We start from the raw sequence: 18,323 nt of genomic DNA, 5'->3' as shown, positions 1-18,323 counted from the left end.
TATGGTTTAGAAATTGCAATCTTATTTCATGAATATCATCTGCAGTAAAGTCATTTATTTCCTATATCTTCCTTCCTCTTCCAGTAGGCCTGCATTTAATTAGAAAAGGTAATTAACAAAAAAGATTATCTTGGCCCCGAGCAATGTAACTTCCAGTCACATCTCCCACCCGTCTTTGTAAGAACAAGGGAAGGGTAGCAGTCAGTGTGCTTGAGAAGTATTAGCAGGCTCTGGTCACTTCCCAAGTGTTCACTTCAGGAGGACAGCATGTACTGAATTGGCCAAGTTCAGTGTGGTTCAGCAAACATCTATTGAGCCTGATGATGTTCTGGGGAAACAAAGTCAACAACGGTACAAAGATAGAGAAGGTGTGCTTCCTCCTATTCAGGAACTTCTAGTAGAATGGGCTCTACTAGCTACCATTTACCACGATGATTTCCAAACCCTTTCAGAGGAAGCCTCAGTTTCCAAGGCTAAGACTTACTCACAGGTTTCCTTGTTGCTGCTCCCACTATTGGTTCCTCCTTGCTGCTCTCCTCTGTTCCTTGGTTGAGCAGACACGCGTGAGACCCAGTCTTTGCCCTCGAGGCCCTCTCCCTCCAGCGTGTGTACTGGCACAGGTCTGGAAGCCGGTTCCAGGGGGATGTCAGGGCTTTGTTTCTCCTGTGCTGCTCCAAGGCCGTAGTACTTGTTCCTCCTCCTCCTCCGGACCCTCTCCATCTGTCCCCTTGTGATGGGCTCTTTCCAGCCAGAGACCGTGTTCTTGTCTTACGCACAGTACACTGCGGCTTCTCCAAAGGAACCGGATTTTCCCTCTCTGAAAAGAAACCTGTCCAGCAGTGCTTTCTTTTCTGCTTTCCCTTGTATGTCATAGTTTTCCATTCACCAGCCTCTTTGCTGTTTTTCAAGGCCCTTGACTTCCTCAGAGTTCTGCACAGCCTTGTTTTCTTTGGGGGTCATCTCCTTCGTTTCATAGAAACTCTCCGGGTAGAGGTGAAAAGATGTAAGGTAGGGAGGTGTTCCTCAAGTCCTTTTACCTTCTCCTTGATCTTGGTGATTACCTACTTCACATAAAAAGAGCCTAGTGACTTAACACCCCCTGTACACAGCTGGGTCATACTCTTAGCTGTCACAGAGTGGCGTTTCAAAAATTAAAATGAACTAAACTTAATTTTTAAATTTCACTACTGAAGATTCAGCAGTTTGAGTTATCCTGGATTTCTCCTCTAAAATGTGTTATAAAAGATGAATAGTTTGCATGTGCTCTATGTGAACATGAGAACTGAGAGAATCATAACTGTGCTGTAGTGATGGTGGTGTGGGTCTGTGCTGATTACTGGACAAGAAGCCATCATTGGTGCTCATGTTTGCTTTGGTCTGCAAATAATTTGAGCAAAGACTCCCTCATGGATGGCTACCATTTGCTTTATCAGTTTACTTAGCTTCCAAAATAGCTGATTCTTACCCCTTCTTACAGGAAATCCTCAAGTCAGGAAAATAGCAAAGTCAAAGAAAGACTTGTTATTTTGCTATTTTATGACCCTTCACATAAAATGTAGGACAAATGGCTAACAAGACATAAATGGCTATTTTACTGCAACCTAACGTTGGAAAATTCAGATTTTATAACCCTTCTAAACATTCACATGAGTAGCCTCAGAATGTTGGTACCAGGAGGTTGTATGAGACGGAGAGAACCAGTCTAATACTAGAAGGGAGGAGGTTAGATCTACGTGGCTCAGGGATGCCTGGACCCAATGAAATCTTTGCTTTGCCCTCATCATTTACCATCAGGAACACAGAGCTCTTTTCACTGGCAACTCTGGGCTGACTTATGAGCTTTGCTGTAACTGAAGGAAGAAGACTGGAGTTTATGGCATGATTCTCCTTCTCTACCTACTAGATATAGGGCCATAATATGGAGTGAGAAAGAAAACAGCATTTTCATTAAGCCACAGTCTCTGTTTTGGTCCCAATTAGCTTTTATGCATTCCCATCCTGTGGCAGTAAACAGTGTTGAAAAACTTTTCAGGCAAATTTGATATTAGCCACTCATGCCCAGCTTGCCCGGAAAAGAACAGGAGTTGTAGTAGAGCAGAATATCTTACCTTGGATTCCAACACCAGCAAGTGGGGGACAGATCTGACTACTTGCTCACGTAATTACCCAACTGCTCTAACCATCATGGCTTCAGAGTGTTTGTATTTGCAGAGAACCTGCTGGACGAGCTGCTCATGCTTTACATAGTGTGAACGGATGCCAGAACCAGTGATTTTCTGTAGTAATGTGCAGTCTATAACTTCCTGTCTCCAAGGTGCAGAAACAAAAACAAAAAACACCTAACTTTTTTTTCTCTACCTACCAAATTCTAAAAATTGACACCCTGTACACTATATCTAAATTCCTTTCATCAGTCCTTTTTGCCAAACCCAGTGGAATAAAAGAAAACATTTTATATCAGTGGTGAGATGACTCACCTAACCTTCCCCTGTGATAGTTTATTACTGTTTAAAGGGCATTTTTGCATGGCAAGTACCCAGGGGTGGTATCTGAAGTATTTCATAACGGCACAGGCACTGATCATCCAGATGGTCACTGGTCTTAGAAGTGGAGCAGAGTTCTGCAGGTCCCCTGCTGGGCAAGAACAGATGGTGGCGAGGTCTGAGGGGGAGGTGCTTGGGGCAGGAGAAGGGGGGTAGGAAGTTGAGGCAGAAGGGATGGTAGGAGCTGTCAGAACAGAGGCTATTCACTTACCAGTATGGAAATAGTCACCAACCAACATCTCTGACATTTGCCCTGTGTGCATCCAGCGATCCTGTAATAAATACAAAAAACAGTAATAGATGGAGAGGATGGATCAGTGATGACAGTCACTTAAACCTTTTCTTTCTCTGTTTCTTATGATTTTTTAAATCCCAGATTGGGGAATTACTGAGTACCACCCATCCTGCCAATAAAGCCAGCTTAACCCTTTTCTGTCCCGAAGAAGGGGACTGGAAAAACTCCAATCTTGACAGACATAATCTCCAAGACTTCATCAATATTAAACTCAACTCCGCTTCTATATTGCCAGAAATGGAAGGACTTTCCGAGTTTACCGAGTATCTCTCAGAATCCGTGGAAGTCCCATCTCCCTTTGATATCCTAGAACCCCCCACATCAGGTGGATTTCTAAAGCTCTCCAAGCCCTGCTGTTACATTTTCCCAGGAGGGAGGGGCGATTCTGCATTGTTTGCAGTGAACGGATTCAATATGCTCATTAATGGAGGATCAGAAAGAAAATCCTGCTTCTGGAAGCTCATCCGACACTTGGACCGAGTGGACTCCATCCTGCTCACCCACATTGGGGATGACAATTTGCCTGGAATAAACAGCATGCTCCAGCGGAAAATCGCAGAGCTCGAGGAAGAACAGTCCCAGGGCTCCACCACAAATAGTGACTGGATGAAAAACCTCATCTCCCCCGACTTAGGAGTTGTATTTCTCAATGTACCTGAAAATCTGAAAAACCCAGAGCCAAACATCAAGATGAAGAGAAGCATAGAAGAAGCTTGCTTCACTCTCCAGTACCTAAACAAATTGTCCATGAAGCCAGAACCTTTGTTCAGAAGTGTAAGCAATACCATTGATCCTGTCATTCTTTTCCAAAAAATGGGAGTTGGTAAACTAGAGATGTACGTGCTTAACCCAGTCAAGAGCAGCAAGGAAATGCAGTATTTCATGCAGCAGTGGACTGGCACCAACAAAGACAAGGCTGAACTAATCCTGCCTAGTGGTCAAGAAATAGATATCCCAATTTCCTACTTAACTTCAGTCTCATCTTTGATCGTGTGGCATCCAGCAAACCCTGCAGAGAAAATCATCCGAGTTCTGTTTCCTGGCAACAGCACCCAATACAATATCCTCGAAGGACTGGAAAAGCTCAAACATTTGGACTTCCTGAAACAGCCCCTGGCCACCCAGAAGGACCTAACTGGCCAGGTGGCCACCCCTGCTGTGAAACAAGTAAAACTGAAGCAGAGAGCTGACAGCCGGGAGAGCCTGAAGCCAGCTGCAAAACCAGTCCCTAGCAAATCTGTGCGAAAGGAGTCAAAAGAAGAAACCCCTGAAGTCACAAAAACTAATCATGTGGAAAAGGCACCCAAAGTTGAAAGCAAAGAAAAGGTAACAGTGAAAAAAGACAAACCAGTAAAAACAGAAACCAAACCTCCAGTGACGGAAAAGGAGGTGCCCAGCAAAGAAGAGCTACCTCCGGCCAAAGCCGAGGGGGCCGAAAAGCAAGGCACAGATGTCAAACCCAAAGTTGTCAAGGAGAAGCCGGTGAAAAAGGAAACAAAGGCAAAACCCGAAGAAAAGAAAGAGGAGAAGGAAAAGGAAAAGCCAAAGAAAGAAGTGACTAAAAAGGAGGACAAAACACCCGTCAAGAAGGAGGAAAAACCAAAAAAGGAAGAGGTGAAAAAGGAAGTCAAAAAAGAAATCAAAAAAGAAGAGAAAAAAGAAGTCAAAAAAGAGGTTAAGAAAGAAACCCCACTGAAGGAAGTCAAGAAGGAAGTTAAGAAGGAGGAAAAGAAGGAGATTAAAAAGGAGGAAAAGGAACCCAAAAAAGAAATCAAGAAACTTCCTAAAGACACGAAGAAATCACCTACTCCCGTATCTGAAGCAAAAAAACCGGCTGCATTGAAACCAAAAGTACCTAAGAAGGAAGAGCCTGTCAAGAAAGATTCTGTTGCTGCTGGGAAGCCAAAGGAAAAGGGGAAAATTAAAGTCGTTAAGAAGGAAGGCAAGACTGCAGAGGCTGCGGCTGCGGTCGTCGGCACTGTGGCCACCGCAGCGGCGGCAGTGGCTGGAATAGCAACCACTGGTCCTGCCAAAGAACTCGAAGCCGAGAGGTCTCTTATGTCATCCCCTGAGGATCTGACCAAGGACTTTGAAGAGCTGAAGGCTGAAGAGGTTGACGTAACAAAAGACATCAAGCCTCAGCTGGAGCTGATCGAAGATGAAGAGAAACTGAAGGAAACCGAGCCTGTCGAAGCCGATGTCATCCAGAAAGAGACAGAAGTCATCAAAGGTCCTGCCGAGTCCCCCGATGAGGGAATCACCACCACTGAAGGGGAGGGTGAGTGCGAGCAAACCCCCGAGGAGCTGGAGCCTGTTGAGAAGCAGGGGGTGGAGGACACTGAGAAATTCGAGGACGAAGGAGCGGGTTTTGAGGAGTCCTCTGAGGCTGGAGACTATGAAGAGAAGGCCGAAACTGAGGAGGCTGAGGAACCAGAAGAGGACGGAGAGGATATCGTGTGTGTGAGCACCTCCAAGCACAGCCCGGCGGAGGAGGAGGAGAGCACAAAGGCTGAGGCTGACGTGCACATCAAGGAGAAGAGGGAGTCTGTGGCCAGCGGTGATGACCGAGCAGAAGAAGATATGGATGAGGCACTGGAGAAAGGAGAAGCCGAACAGTCCGAGGAGGAGGGCGACGAGGAGGACAGAGCCGAGGATGCCAGAGAGGAAGACTATGAGCCCGAAAAGGCCGAGGCTGAAGATTATGTGATGGCCGTGGTTGACAAGGCTGCGGAGGCCGGCGGTGCCGAGGACCAGTATGGATTCCTTACCACGTCTGCCAAGCCAGCAGGAGCCCAGTCTCCTGTCCGAGAACCTGCATCTTCAATTCACGATGAGACTTTACCTGGAGGCTCGGAGAGTGAGGCCACTGCCTCCGACGAGGAGAATCGGGAAGACCAGCCTGAAGAATTCACTGCCACCTCTGGCTACACCCAGTCTACCATTGAGATATCCAGCGAGCCCACCCCCATGGATGAGATGTCTACTCCTCGAGACGTGATGAGTGACGAGACCAACAATGAAGAGACCGAGTCCCCATCTCAAGAATTTGTAAATATCACCAAATACGAGTCTTCACTGTATTCTCAGGAATACTCCAAACCTGCTGTGACATCACTCAACGGACTTTCTGAAGGGTCAAAAACAGATGCCACCGACGGGAAGGATTACAATGCTTCAGCCTCCACCATCTCACCACCGTCATCCATGGAGGAAGACAAGTTCAGCAGATCTGCTCTCCGTGATGCCTACTACTCTGGAGAGAAAGACGCGAGAGCCAGTGCCACGCTGGAGACCCAAGACACCGTCACAGCAGTTTCAGATGAAGAACTTAGTCCACCCAAGAGCTCGTCCCTGAGTCCGTCTCCGCCGTCACCCATAGAAAAGGCGCCCCTGGGTGAACGTAGTGTGAACTTTTCCCTGACGCCCAATGAGATGAAAGTCTCAGCAGAGGCAGAAGCAGTCCCAGTGTCTCCTGAGGTGACCCGAGAAGTAGTGGAAGAACACTGTGCCAGTCCTGAGGATAAGACCCTGGAAGTGGTGTCTCCATCTCAGTCTGTGACGGGCAGTGCTGGCCACACACCGTACTACCAATCTCCCACTGACGAGAAATCTAGTCACCTTCCCACAGAGGTCATTGAAAAACCAGCAGCAGTCCCGGTGAGCTTTGAATTCAGTGATGCCAAAGATGAGAGTGAAAGGGCTTCCATAAGCCCCATGGATGAACCTGTGCCTGACTCGGAGTCTCCTATTGAAAAAGTTTTGTCTCCTTTACGGAGCCCTCCCCTAATTGGATCCGAGTCTGCATATGAAAGTTTTCTAAGTGCAGATGACAAGGGTCCTGGTAGATGTACCGAAAGCCCCTTTGAAGGAGAGAATGGAAAAGAAGGCTCTCCAGACCAAATAAGTCCAGTTTCTGACATGACTTCCACGGGTCTTTTCCAAGACAAACAGGAAGAGAAAAGCACAGACTTTATACCGATAAAGGAAGACTTTGGTCGGGAAGAGAAAATTGATGATGTTGAAGCCATGAGTTCTCAAGCAGGACTGACTTTAGATGAAAGGAAGTTAGGAGGAGATGTTTCTCCTACACAAATAGATGTCAGTCAGCTTGGATCTTTTAAAGAAGACACTAAGATGTCCATTTCTGAAGGCACTGTCTCAGACAAGTCAGCCACCCCTGTTGATGAAGGTGTAGCAGAAGACACGTACTCTCATATGGAGGGTGTGGCCTCAGTCTCCACAGCTTCTGTGGCTACGAGCTCGTTTCCAGAGCCCACAACAGATGATGTGTCTCCCTCGCTGCACGCTGAGGTTGGTTCCCCACATTCCACTGAAGTAGACGACTCCCTTTCAGTGTCTGTCGTGCAAACGCCCACCACTTTCCAGGAAACAGAAATGTCTCCATCTAAAGAAGAATGCCCAAGACCAATGTCAATTTCTCCACCAGACTTCTCCCCTAAAACAGCCAAGTCTAGGACACCAGTTCAAGATCACAGATCTGAACAATCCTCGATGTCTATTGAATTTGGCCAGGAGTCCCCTGAGCACTCCCTTGCTATGGACTTCAGTCGTCAGTCTCCGGATCACCCTACAGTGGGTGCAGCTATGCTTCACATCACTGAAAATGGGCCAACTGAGGTGGACTACAGTCCTTCTGACATGCAGGACTCTAGTGTATCACACAAGATCCCACCAACGGAGGAACCGTCCTACACCCAAGATAATGATCTTTCCGAGCTCATCTCAGTATCTCAGGTGGAGGCCTCCCCATCCACCTCTTCCGCACATACCCCTTCTCAGATAGCTTCTCCTCTTCAAGAAGATACTCTATCCGATGTTGTTCCTCCCAGGGATATATCCTTATATGCCTCACTCACCACTGAAAAAGTGCAAAGTCTGGAAGGCGAGAAGCTCTCACCAAAATCTGATATCTCTCCACTCACCCCGAGAGAGTCCTCTCCTTTATATTCCCCTAGTTTTTCAGATTCTACCTCTGCAGTCAAAGAGAGCCCAGAAGCTTGCCACACTGCCTCTCCCCCACCAATGGATGCAGCATCTGCAGAGCCCTTTGGCTTCCGTGCCTCGATGTTATTTGATACGATGCCACACCATCTAGCCTTGACTAGAGATTTGACCACATCCGGCATGGAGGACAGTGGAGGGAAGACACCTGGAGACTTCAGCTATGCCTATCAGAAGCCTGAGAAGACAACCAGGTCCCCAGATGAAGAAGGTTACGACTACGAGGCTTATGAGAAAACTACCCGGACCCCAGATGTGAGTGGCTATTACTATGAGAAGACAGAGAGCACCACCAAATCCCCAAGTGACAGCAGCTATTCCTATGAGACCATTGAGAAAACTACCAAGACTCCCGAAGATGGTGGCTATGCCTATGAAGTCACTGAAGAGACCACACGGAGCCCCGAAGAGGCTGGGTACGCCTATGAGATAGGTGAGAAGACAGTAAGGACCCCTGAAGTGAGTGCATACAGCTATGAAAAGACTGAGCGGTCTCGAAGGCTCCTGGATGACATCAGCAATGGCTATGAGGACCCTGAAGAGGGCGGCCACACAGCTGCAGATTCCAGCTACTCTTATGATACCACTGAGAAAACAGCCAGTTTCCCCGAGTCTGAAAGTTATTCCTATGAGACGTCGACAACAGCTACACGTACCCCTGATACCTCCGCATACTGTTATGAGACCCCCGAGAAAATCACTAGAACCCCCCAGGCGTCTACATATGCCTACGAGACCTCAGACCAGAGCTACGCTGCAGAAAAGAAGTCCCCCTCCGAAGTGCGCCAGGATGTTGATTTATGCCTTGTGTCCTCCTGTGAATACAAGCATCCCAAGACGGAGCTCTCACCCTCCTTCATTAATCCCAATCCTCTCGAGTGGTTTGCCAGCGAAGAGCCAATTGAAGAATCGGAGAAGCCCCTCACCCAATCAGGGGGAGCCCCACCGCCTCCTGGAGGAAAGCCCCAGGGCCGACAATGTGAGGAAACCCCTCCCACCTCAGTCAGCGAGTCAGCCCCATCCCAGACCGACTCTGATGTCCCCCCCGAGACTGAAGAGTGCCCCTCCATCACAGCTGATGCGAATATCGACTCTGAAGATGAATCAGAAACCATCCCCACTGACAAAACCGTCACGTACAAACACATGGATCCACCTCCAGCCCCCATGCAGGACCGCAGCCCTTCTCCACGCCACCCTGACGTGTCCATGATGGACCCAGAGGCTTTGGCCATCGAGCAGAACCTGGGCAAAGCTCTGAAGAAAGACCTGAAAGAGAAGGCCAAAACCAAAAAGCCAGGTACAAAGACCAAGTCATCCTCACCAGTCAAGAAGAGTGATGGGAAATCCAAGCCCTCGGCGGCTTCACCCAAGCCAGGGGCCTTGAAGGAATCCTCAGATAAGGTGTCGCGAGTGGCTTCTCCTAAGAAGAAGGAATCTGTGGAAAAAGCAACAAAAACCACCACCACTCCTGAGGTCAAATCTGCACGTGGAGAAGAGAAAGACAAGGAGACCAAGAATGCCGCCAACACCTCCACATCCAAATCGGTGAAGACGGCGACTACAGGTACGTGGAAGGTGCTGCAGCCTCTGCATGTCCATTTGACTTTGTACTGGGGAGATGAGAGAGCTCAACGTGGAGCTCTCCCTTCCCTTCACTGTCTTATGCTGAAAGGTATAGATCTCAGCCCAGTGTGGCCTGTAGGCCTAGGGATAGCGCAGCTTATGGCCCAGGGCAGCTCTGATTCCCCAGATGCGACCCCTGGGTTTGCTCCCTTTTGTAACACAGCAACTGCAGCCTTGTTCTGAATCTTCAGAACCAAGAATGTGTGTTTCATGCTCCTCGGGAAGAGTCTGTTGGCATTGGCTTCAGCCTTGTAGGCCCCAGGATCAAGCTGAGGTGACATGGACCAGGAGCTCCCAAAGGCCTAGGGAGAACCAGAGTTCCAAGCCAAGCCTGGAATAACCAGCCTAGGTCCAAGATTTAGGTTCCATTTTTTAAAAAAATAAAAACATTTAAAATAAAGTTATAACATTTTAAAAATTAAAAGTATACCATTTTTAAATAGAAAAAAATCACCAGGCTGGAGGTACATCCCCATTAAAGGCAGTGCTCTGTTTGATCAACCAGCGAATTCAGTTGACCACTGAGTACCCAGTACAAATAGAGAGAAAAGCCTCCAAGACTCTACTTATCCCATCCTGACCACACAGCCTTACTACTAGAGACTCAGCATTTCATTTCAGGTTGAAATTCCACTTGGCAGGAGCACATATCCCTGACTTCAGATTCTTTGACTTACCAAGTGCTCAGCAGTGACCTGAGTTTTTGATGGAACAGGTCTCTGATGGCCCAGCTTCATTTTGTTGCTTCAGACCAATCACAGGGATTTGAATTCATATATTTTATATGCTTTACATAGTTATTTGGGGATTTTAGATCACAGTTCACAAAGTAACATAAAGTGACCCAAATATGTAAAGCAAAAACTAATTTAAGCAACATTTTCTTGATTTATTATGGAAAATAAATCAACCTTTGGGACTCTCAAATTCAGTACATTTCAGGGAGTTTTAGTTACAGGTACAATTTTTTACTTTAAGCAACATGGAGCATCCATTTCAAGACTCATGTCTTATCAGATTTCCTCGTTTTGTTTGCATGTAGAAAACAAACTGAATTTGTTCATGCTTAGAATTAACAGAAAACCACAAAATAATTATTAACTCCTTGATCTAAAGGACTTGACAACTGACCTGCACTTAGGGAGAAAACACGAAATCCATTCAAACATTCAAACATAAAACCCAACTGAAACTTGCTACCAAACTTGCTAAACATATACTCTCGCCCACACATTTGATTTTTTTTTTTAAACATTTTTCTGTTGTTGTTCCTTAAAGCGGTAATTTTGAAGCAAAGTGAGTTAATTTGAATTTACTTTGAAGATGCTTTCCCAATAGAGTTTTAAAGACAAAATTGCACTATTAATTTTAAAACAAACCTGGGTTGGCTTCTGGCAATTCCCTTGGTTTGGGCTTCTATGAGCAATGTTCCTTTGGTGTTGATGGGAGTGATATAGAGTGCAAGGGGAAACTGCAGACATTTTTAAATAGTAGAAGCAATGTAACTCACAAACTTCTGTTACAGGTCAAAATTCTCTGGGACACTTACACATGGATATATTGAGGGCTCTTAGCTTAGGTTCATTATAATAGCTGGCTAATCCATTCATAAAATGAGTCAGTTTACCCAAAGACCAGTTTGGCTCATTCTCACCACCCCCTACCCCCCTGAAAATAAAGCTAGACTGTTGATGGAATTCACTGCTGGTTTCCATTCCCGGATGACCGTCTCTATACATCCCACGGAGAAAGGCAAAGGCATTAAATATATAGGATTCAGCTAGTATTTTAAATGGCTTTACAGCAGTGGTCTCAAACCAGATAGAGATTAGCAACAGCTGGAGCGCTTTTAAAAAATGGTGGTGCCCAGGCCCTATCCCAGCCCACTTAAGCCAGATTCTGGGGCATGGGGCCTGGTATTAAGCATGCTAAGTGATTCTAATCATGTGGTCAGGGAAAGAACCACGGCCTTAGAATGCTAGTTCTATTAATGTTTCAAAAAGTTTAAACCTTCTAATTAGGACAAATCAGAAAGCCAAGCTTACCAGACATGGTGTCCAGAAATCTTGGGGTTGATTGAATCTTTACTTTGCCTGGGCTTTCTCATTTAGACTGGGAATTCTGGCTGCCACATGCCTCTACCTCAGTCTGGTATGACCTGATTGGCTAGAGAAAGCCTAGTCTTTCTGAATCTTCCTCTTGCCAAAGTCTGGTGGTGTCCAGTCTTGTCTGAGGAGAGATGTCTCACATTCTCGAGTACCGTCCTAAGGAGAGAATATAACATTTCAGCACTTTATGAATGAGGTTGAGGTGCTGAGGGTCTTGGAAATCATATGATGTTAATTAAGATCTGACCACTGGCTAGGTCGAATGTGAGGGTACAATATTCAGCTGTGGGCAAAACTGCTTTCAAATGAGATCTTAACATGGTTTACCAAAAGCAGATGCTTTCTTTTGTCCTTTAAAACCTGTTTCTTAGATCTCTTTTCAAATTAAAATGCACACTAGTAACTCTTTTAGGAAGAGTGTTACTATCTAGTTCCATTTTTGAGGAAGGCCTTGAAACTCTTTTTCCTTCCTAATGGGCTGTCCACAAAGGGAAACATCCCATTCGTCATTTCTCCTGCTGAGATGGTAAACAACCAGGTGATATTTTCTCAAAGTGCCCGTGTTAAATGCCCTCTACGAGAGAGGGCAATGCCCAGTACCCCCTCCCCACGTCTTAGAGGACCTTCTTGGGAATGAGTAGGGAAGGCATACTGGACAGATGGGTCTCTGTGCATTCCTATGACCCCGGCTTTCTCTTTGTTTTTGTTTATTTACTGAAGGCCCAGGAACCACCAAGATGTCCAAGCCCTCAGCTGTGCCTCCAGGCCCCCCTGTGTACTTGGACCTGTGCTATATTCCCAACCACAGCAATAGTAAGAACGTTGATGTTGAATTTTTCAAGAGAGTGAGGTCGTCCTACTACGTGGTGAGTGGCAATGACCCCGCTGCTGAGGAGCCCAGCCGGGCTGTCCTGGATGCCTTGTTGGAAGGGAAGGCCCAGTGGGGCAGCAACATGCAGGTAAGAGCTCCAGGACAGAGCTCCACACTGCACGTGGAGCTGTGTCCAGGCGCAGAGGGAAGGGATCGTGTCTAATGAGGCACCATTATGACTGTGGAGCCACGTGAGGTGCCCCAGGGGGTCTGCCACACGTAAACTACCCTGAGGACAAAGCGGATGTAACACGTTGAAAATATCCTTGTTACCACCAACCACCATGGACTTGGAGGAAAGTCACTTTACCACCCTAAAGCATAATTCATTTACCTGCAAAATGGGCCCAAGATTATTTGCCCTTCACTCTAATATACCAAAAATATTAACCAATGTAACCAAGTGGTCATATTTCCATGTGAGGCAGATGAGGACTTGTCTTGACTTCACAAGTAGACCAAAGCTAGGAATATGGCCATTTAGAAAAGCAACCTTCCACATGAGATTCTGCAGGAGGAACACTGCTGAGAATGGTCCCCAGCAGAACACTCCAAGCTCCCAAACATCACAACTAGCCACGGACCACTCTTAATATTATTTCAGCTGTGGTTTTTGCTTATCTAAGTTTTACTTCTGGTTTTGTACAGTCATCTAGTACATTAAAGAGAAATGCTGGTTATTTCATCGTATGAAATCTAATGAGATATGGGTGGGAGATCCAAGAGGGAGGGGGTATATGTGTACACAGAGCTGATTCCCTTCACTGTACAGCAGAAACTAACACAACATTGTAAAGCAATTATACTCCAATTAAAAAGAAAAATCTAGTGAGAAGCACCCAGTGTCCTCTTACTGAATACTAGGTGGAATTTTTACTATTTAAGCCAGTACCCACCTACCCACCCAACTCCTCTGTCCCCAACCACACACACAAATTAAAGATACAAATCTTTCTCAGGATGAAATGTTAGTTACATGCAATGAGGGGGCTTTGAGCTGCACTAATAACTAAAGCTTCTTGGATTAAATATGCAATATCTTTAATGCAAAACTTATCAGTTATGTTAAAGGAAATACAAGAAATTCCACCTTAACTGAAGCACTTCTCTTAACGCCAAAGAATTGAAAAACCTATGACTAATCGATATAGCTAAACTAATTAGCTAGTCGTGACTTGCTTTTGGTTCCAGTCTTCAGCTCCCCCCAGAAAAACTAATTTTTTGGCATCTTTATAGTTGAAAGGTCTTTTGAATTTCCTAAGGACAATAGAAGATTTTTCTCTCTGCCCTTCTTTTTCTAATGGTCTAATTAATACCTTATTGTTGTTCTATTTTTTTCATCCGATTTCTGGTTCTGCTTTTCAGCAGCTGTTTTTTCTCTCTCCGCAGGTGACCCTGATCCCGACGCATGACTCAGAAGTGATGAGGGAATGGTACCAGGAGACCCATGAGAAACAGCAGGACCTCAACATCATGGTTTTAGCAAGCAGCAGCACAGTGGTTATGCAAGATGAATCCTTTCCTGCATGCAAGATCGAACTGTAACAACCAAGGCCAGCCACACCACAGGATTTGAACTTTGTTTCCAGAAATTCTTCAATTTGAAACCACCTTTTCTAAAAAAAGAGTCAACTCACCTAAATAAGTCGCTGAACTGTTACCTGCCAAACACTATACTGTGTCATGGTGATACAAGTCACTAATATTTCTCAGTTTTTGCTGATTGCTAAGGGAAGTAGCAGTCTTCCCACACTCGGGTTCAAGTTACTGCAAAATTACCTACCCCAGTTCATCTCTGCTGAACATTTGGAAACCATGCACTAGCAAACCCAACTGATTTCTGCTAGGTAGAGGCATTTGTCTTAGAGAGAGAGCGAGAGAGAGCGAGAGAGAGAGCGCGCGCACGCACAAGAGAGAAGGAACACAGGACAGAGAGAGAGAGAGAGAGAGAGAATGAGAAAGAAAAAAGAATGCAAGAGAAGGAGATGTAATGGTAGAGAGTTCTGGTGAGATACCAGAGAGAGAGAGCAGGGTGGGGCAGACAGGAGAAAATAACCATCAGTTAGGTCTGCATTTTCTGTCTATTCTGTAGTCTGCACAGGCAAAGTTTGCAACTTGTGTCAGTCTGAGTCATCAAAAAGGATCTTAATTTCCTAAAACAAGTTGGCTGGAAAAACACATTAAAGAAAGAACAAAACTTGTTATGAGGGCATGTGAGATTTTTTTCACGCCTTAATTAAGCTCCTTCAGTTTGAAGGCTGCACGCTGACATAACGTAGTGAGTGTAGACTGGACATGCAAGTGGTTTGAATCCCATTCAGAACTCTCAGACGCTTCAAACACATGAGAAGATTGATCTAAGGCATGCTCCCAGCATCCGTGCACCCAGTTAGTCCACTGAGTCAATCAACCTGCATGCGGAGACACCCACGTCCACCCTGATTAACAAGCAAATACCAAAGCAGTTGGGAGTACATACGGTAGACAATTTGCCTTAGGAAGTGACTTGAATGTACAAAGATACTTGATGCACTTATTTTTTAATGTGAGACAGCAAGTTTATAAAACATCCGTGTGGGATTATAGATACTCCAGTTAAAGGAGCATGTGTGTGCGCGTGGGAGGGGTACTAGGAGCTTACCTGATTGGTGCAGCAGCCTGACGCTGAGCATCGCGTGTTGAATACCACCTCAGGCCCCTCAGCCAAACAAGTTGAGCCTTTCATAGCTTCTTTACTACTGCGAGTTCAAGATTGAAACGGCTTCTATGATCAGAACTGGGAAAACAGTGAATCTTAAGGGTGGAAGAGGTTCTCAGCAAGTGTACAGTATTTAGCTTCCCTTGTCTTACATTGGCTTTTTTTTTTTAATTTCCATTAATTTCAGCATAATTATGGGAACAAGTGTACAGAAGAATTTTTTCTTTTAGATATGTGAGAACTTTTCATAGATGAACTTTTTAACAAATGTTTTCATTTACAGCAAAATGCAAAGAAAATTTTCAAGTGACAGTTTTTTTTTTTTAAGTGTTTCATAAGACAAAGAAATGAATAATGTTTTTGAAGTTCTGGTGAGATTGAAGTCTGATATTGCAGTAATAATATTTATTAAAAGCCCATCACTACCAGGAATAGTGGTACCTCCCACCCCTTGAGTCCCATAACAAAAATAAGAGTATGTGCTATTTGAGAGTGGGGGAGAATGGCTACTTTTCCAGGCTTTTACGAGTACATCACCCAGTGGTATCCTACGTACTTCTTTCAAGATCTTCAACCATGAGGTAAAAGAGCCAAGACAAGTTCAAAAAACCCTAGCAAAAATTTGCTTTGGGATTTTCTTTTCTGGAAAAAACAAAACCAAAAAACAAAAGAAAAATACATTGAAAACAAATGAATTCCCAACTCCTACGGTTTATCACGTAGAGTTAAGAGATCACTTCCATCATCGTCATCATTGAACTATGAACCTGGGAAGCCAGATCGTGATGAAAACTGATGCCAAGTTTCAAGTTGCAGATCAACGAACCCAGTGTTCAAATGTGGCAAACTTCTCAGTGACAGCTGTGCTGGGCTCTGTCGCGTTGCGTCTCCTGCAGACTCTAAGATCTACAGAGTAGTCAACAATCACCTCGTTTTATTTTCTATGTTAGTTATTTATTTCAGAATTAACATTTTAGTTTATTTTTGTCTGATAAGTGTGTGTTTTGCACTGCTAACTACTATAAGGGTTTAAACAATGCTTCTTCCAGGTCCCTTCACTGAGGACCTAATGCAGTCTACTTAATGCTGTGAATTACATTTTTCAAATGTTTAATTTTTTTAAAAAATTAATATTCTATTTTTTTTAGGCTTCTCTAGAAATGCAGCTTTTATTTATTACCCTGTTTCTTTGAAGTCCTTAAGAACAACGCATTAAGGGTACAAAAAAATGAGCACACGATGGAAAACTCATTATGACAAAAATGGATTTCAGTGAGTATCAACTCATCTACTTCAAAGGTATTTTAACAGACAACCTAAGATACTCGAGATAATTATTTAATAATTAGTTGTTAAGTTGGTTCACATAATGCATTGGAAGAGAAACAGATTTCCAGCCTTCTTGCCAAATCCAGACCTCTGGTTGATTTTTCTTTGATAGAAGATGGAATTATTTTCCAGTTTCCCAAATTAAATGTATCTAACATGTACATTATTTTGCTTTGAGAAAAACCCCAAACACTTTAGGAGAATTATAGTCAGTCTTCAATTATAACCATTCTATCCCACTCTTTTTTTTTTTTCTTTTCTTTTCTTTTTTTGCTATGGAATTTAATGGAAAAAAATATACAAAAGCTGTCACTGGTCAGCTGGCTCTTTTTCCTGTGAAATAGATCAGTCAGTATCTATCTCCATCCATTGTTCTCAGTGATGACCACAGAGCCTGAGGATAACAGGAAAACCAATATTTACATTGCAGGTTGCTCCTGTCCTTCCAGACACCTTTCCTACCTGTGTGACTAACCTAATTTTGCTAGTTCCATAAATACACAATTAGTTTAGTAACAGCCATCACAATGTACCATGTACATTCTTGGTGAGAGCTAAAGATTGACCCAGACGTCTAGGAGCTCTATTCATACTGATTACTTCATCCAATTGTATAGATTGAGTATTTGAGTGAAAGGAGTTTACACGCGGTTTAAACGATGGGATTCCATCGAGGGAGCACTCATGATCATGACCTTTTTGGTAGTATTCTTAAAATTCTGCAGAGACTAAACATTAGAGATGATCCTCCATTTTCAATTTTCCTAGTTCTATCCCCTTTCTCAAAACCCAATCCCCGTGCATGCTTTCTCAGTCTTGTGGTGGGACTGGATATGATAACTGACCCCCCGCCCCCCAACCCTTAAATGCCATTTGCCATGGAGTTCAAAAAAAAAAAATTTTTTTTTCTCTTAACCTTACATATCATAGTGAATGGTTTCCCCAGTGTATATGAATGTTTTAAGTGTCTCCAATAGCTTACACAGTTTAGGAGCTTTCCAATACTCATTTAATAAGATTTAATCATTTGCTAATGGAAATTTTACCACTTCCCATTTTCCCTGTTACCAAATTTCAGCTCTCGCGAGCTGCTCTACAGTTCTGAACTTGCTTTTCTTGCCTCTTTAGTCATCTGTCACAGGAGCTTCTTGCTCAGTAATGATATTGTGAGTTAGATTAATAACTTTTTTTTGCGCTTCAGATTTAGAAGAAGAATCCTGTTTCCATTTGAAAGGAACTGTAAGCTTTTATCTTTTAACCAACTGAACAACACACCAAAAGCAGCCTAGGAATGAGCACTTCTTTGAAAGCAATTAGGTTATTCACCTGGTATTAAAACTTTACTATGAAAAAAAATGTGACTTTATTAATTTAAAAGGCAGCATCAACAACTGAAAAGGAAGGGAAAAAATTAATAGCTTCTCTGCACTCATCTGGAGCTCCTCAAAAAAGGAGCCATCGACATGGGGCATGAAGACCAGGCTGCCCTTTCGAGAACTCCCTGCGGCACTGAGTCACGTTACCGTGCTGCAAGCAGCCCGTCTCCTTCCACCCTGGAAGGAAGTGGTCTTGAGCCCGGCTGAGAAGCACCTCCCACTCCTCTCTCTTGTTCTGAATGGTGTTTGTGTCAGTCTGCAGCTGTGTATGGTATTATGTCTTATAATCCTGCATCACTTCTATCCTATCCAGTCATATCTAATGTAGAAAATTAGTTTCCAGTGAAAGTAATATGTAGTGCTTTTATGATATTTGTGTGCAATATCCCCTCTTCCATTGAGGATATTTGATGTAAAAGAAAAAAAAAAACTCAGTTCCACAATAAAATACAAAA

General features: G+C 44.2%; 1 protein-coding gene across 3 annotated transcripts in view; it reads left to right on the top strand.

Annotated features, from left to right (window-relative positions):
* MAP1B (microtubule associated protein 1B) overlaps positions 1–18,323 on the top strand; it is a 92,681-nt gene extending 74,358 nt beyond the window's left edge. For 2 of the 3 annotated variants that reach the window (XM_057741429.1, XM_057741442.1), the window contains 3 exons: positions 2,920–9,427; positions 12,315–12,553; positions 13,855–18,323. In XM_057741429.1, the coding sequence (XP_057597412.1) occupies positions 2,920–9,427; positions 12,315–12,553; positions 13,855–14,010 (6,903 nt within the window). In that variant the 3' untranslated portion in view covers positions 14,011–18,323. The remainder of the gene's footprint in view (positions 1–2,919; positions 9,428–12,314; positions 12,554–13,854) is intronic. The other variant, XR_009054653.1, reaches the window with a different exon arrangement.

Source organism: Hippopotamus amphibius, chromosome 1, assembly GCF_030028045.1.
Source record: "Hippopotamus amphibius kiboko isolate mHipAmp2 chromosome 1, mHipAmp2.hap2, whole genome shotgun sequence".
Lineage (NCBI taxonomy): Eukaryota > Metazoa > Chordata > Mammalia > Artiodactyla > Hippopotamidae > Hippopotamus > Hippopotamus amphibius.
The sequence above is the reverse complement of the archived record's forward strand: the minus strand, read 5'-3'. Positions and strand labels throughout refer to the sequence as shown.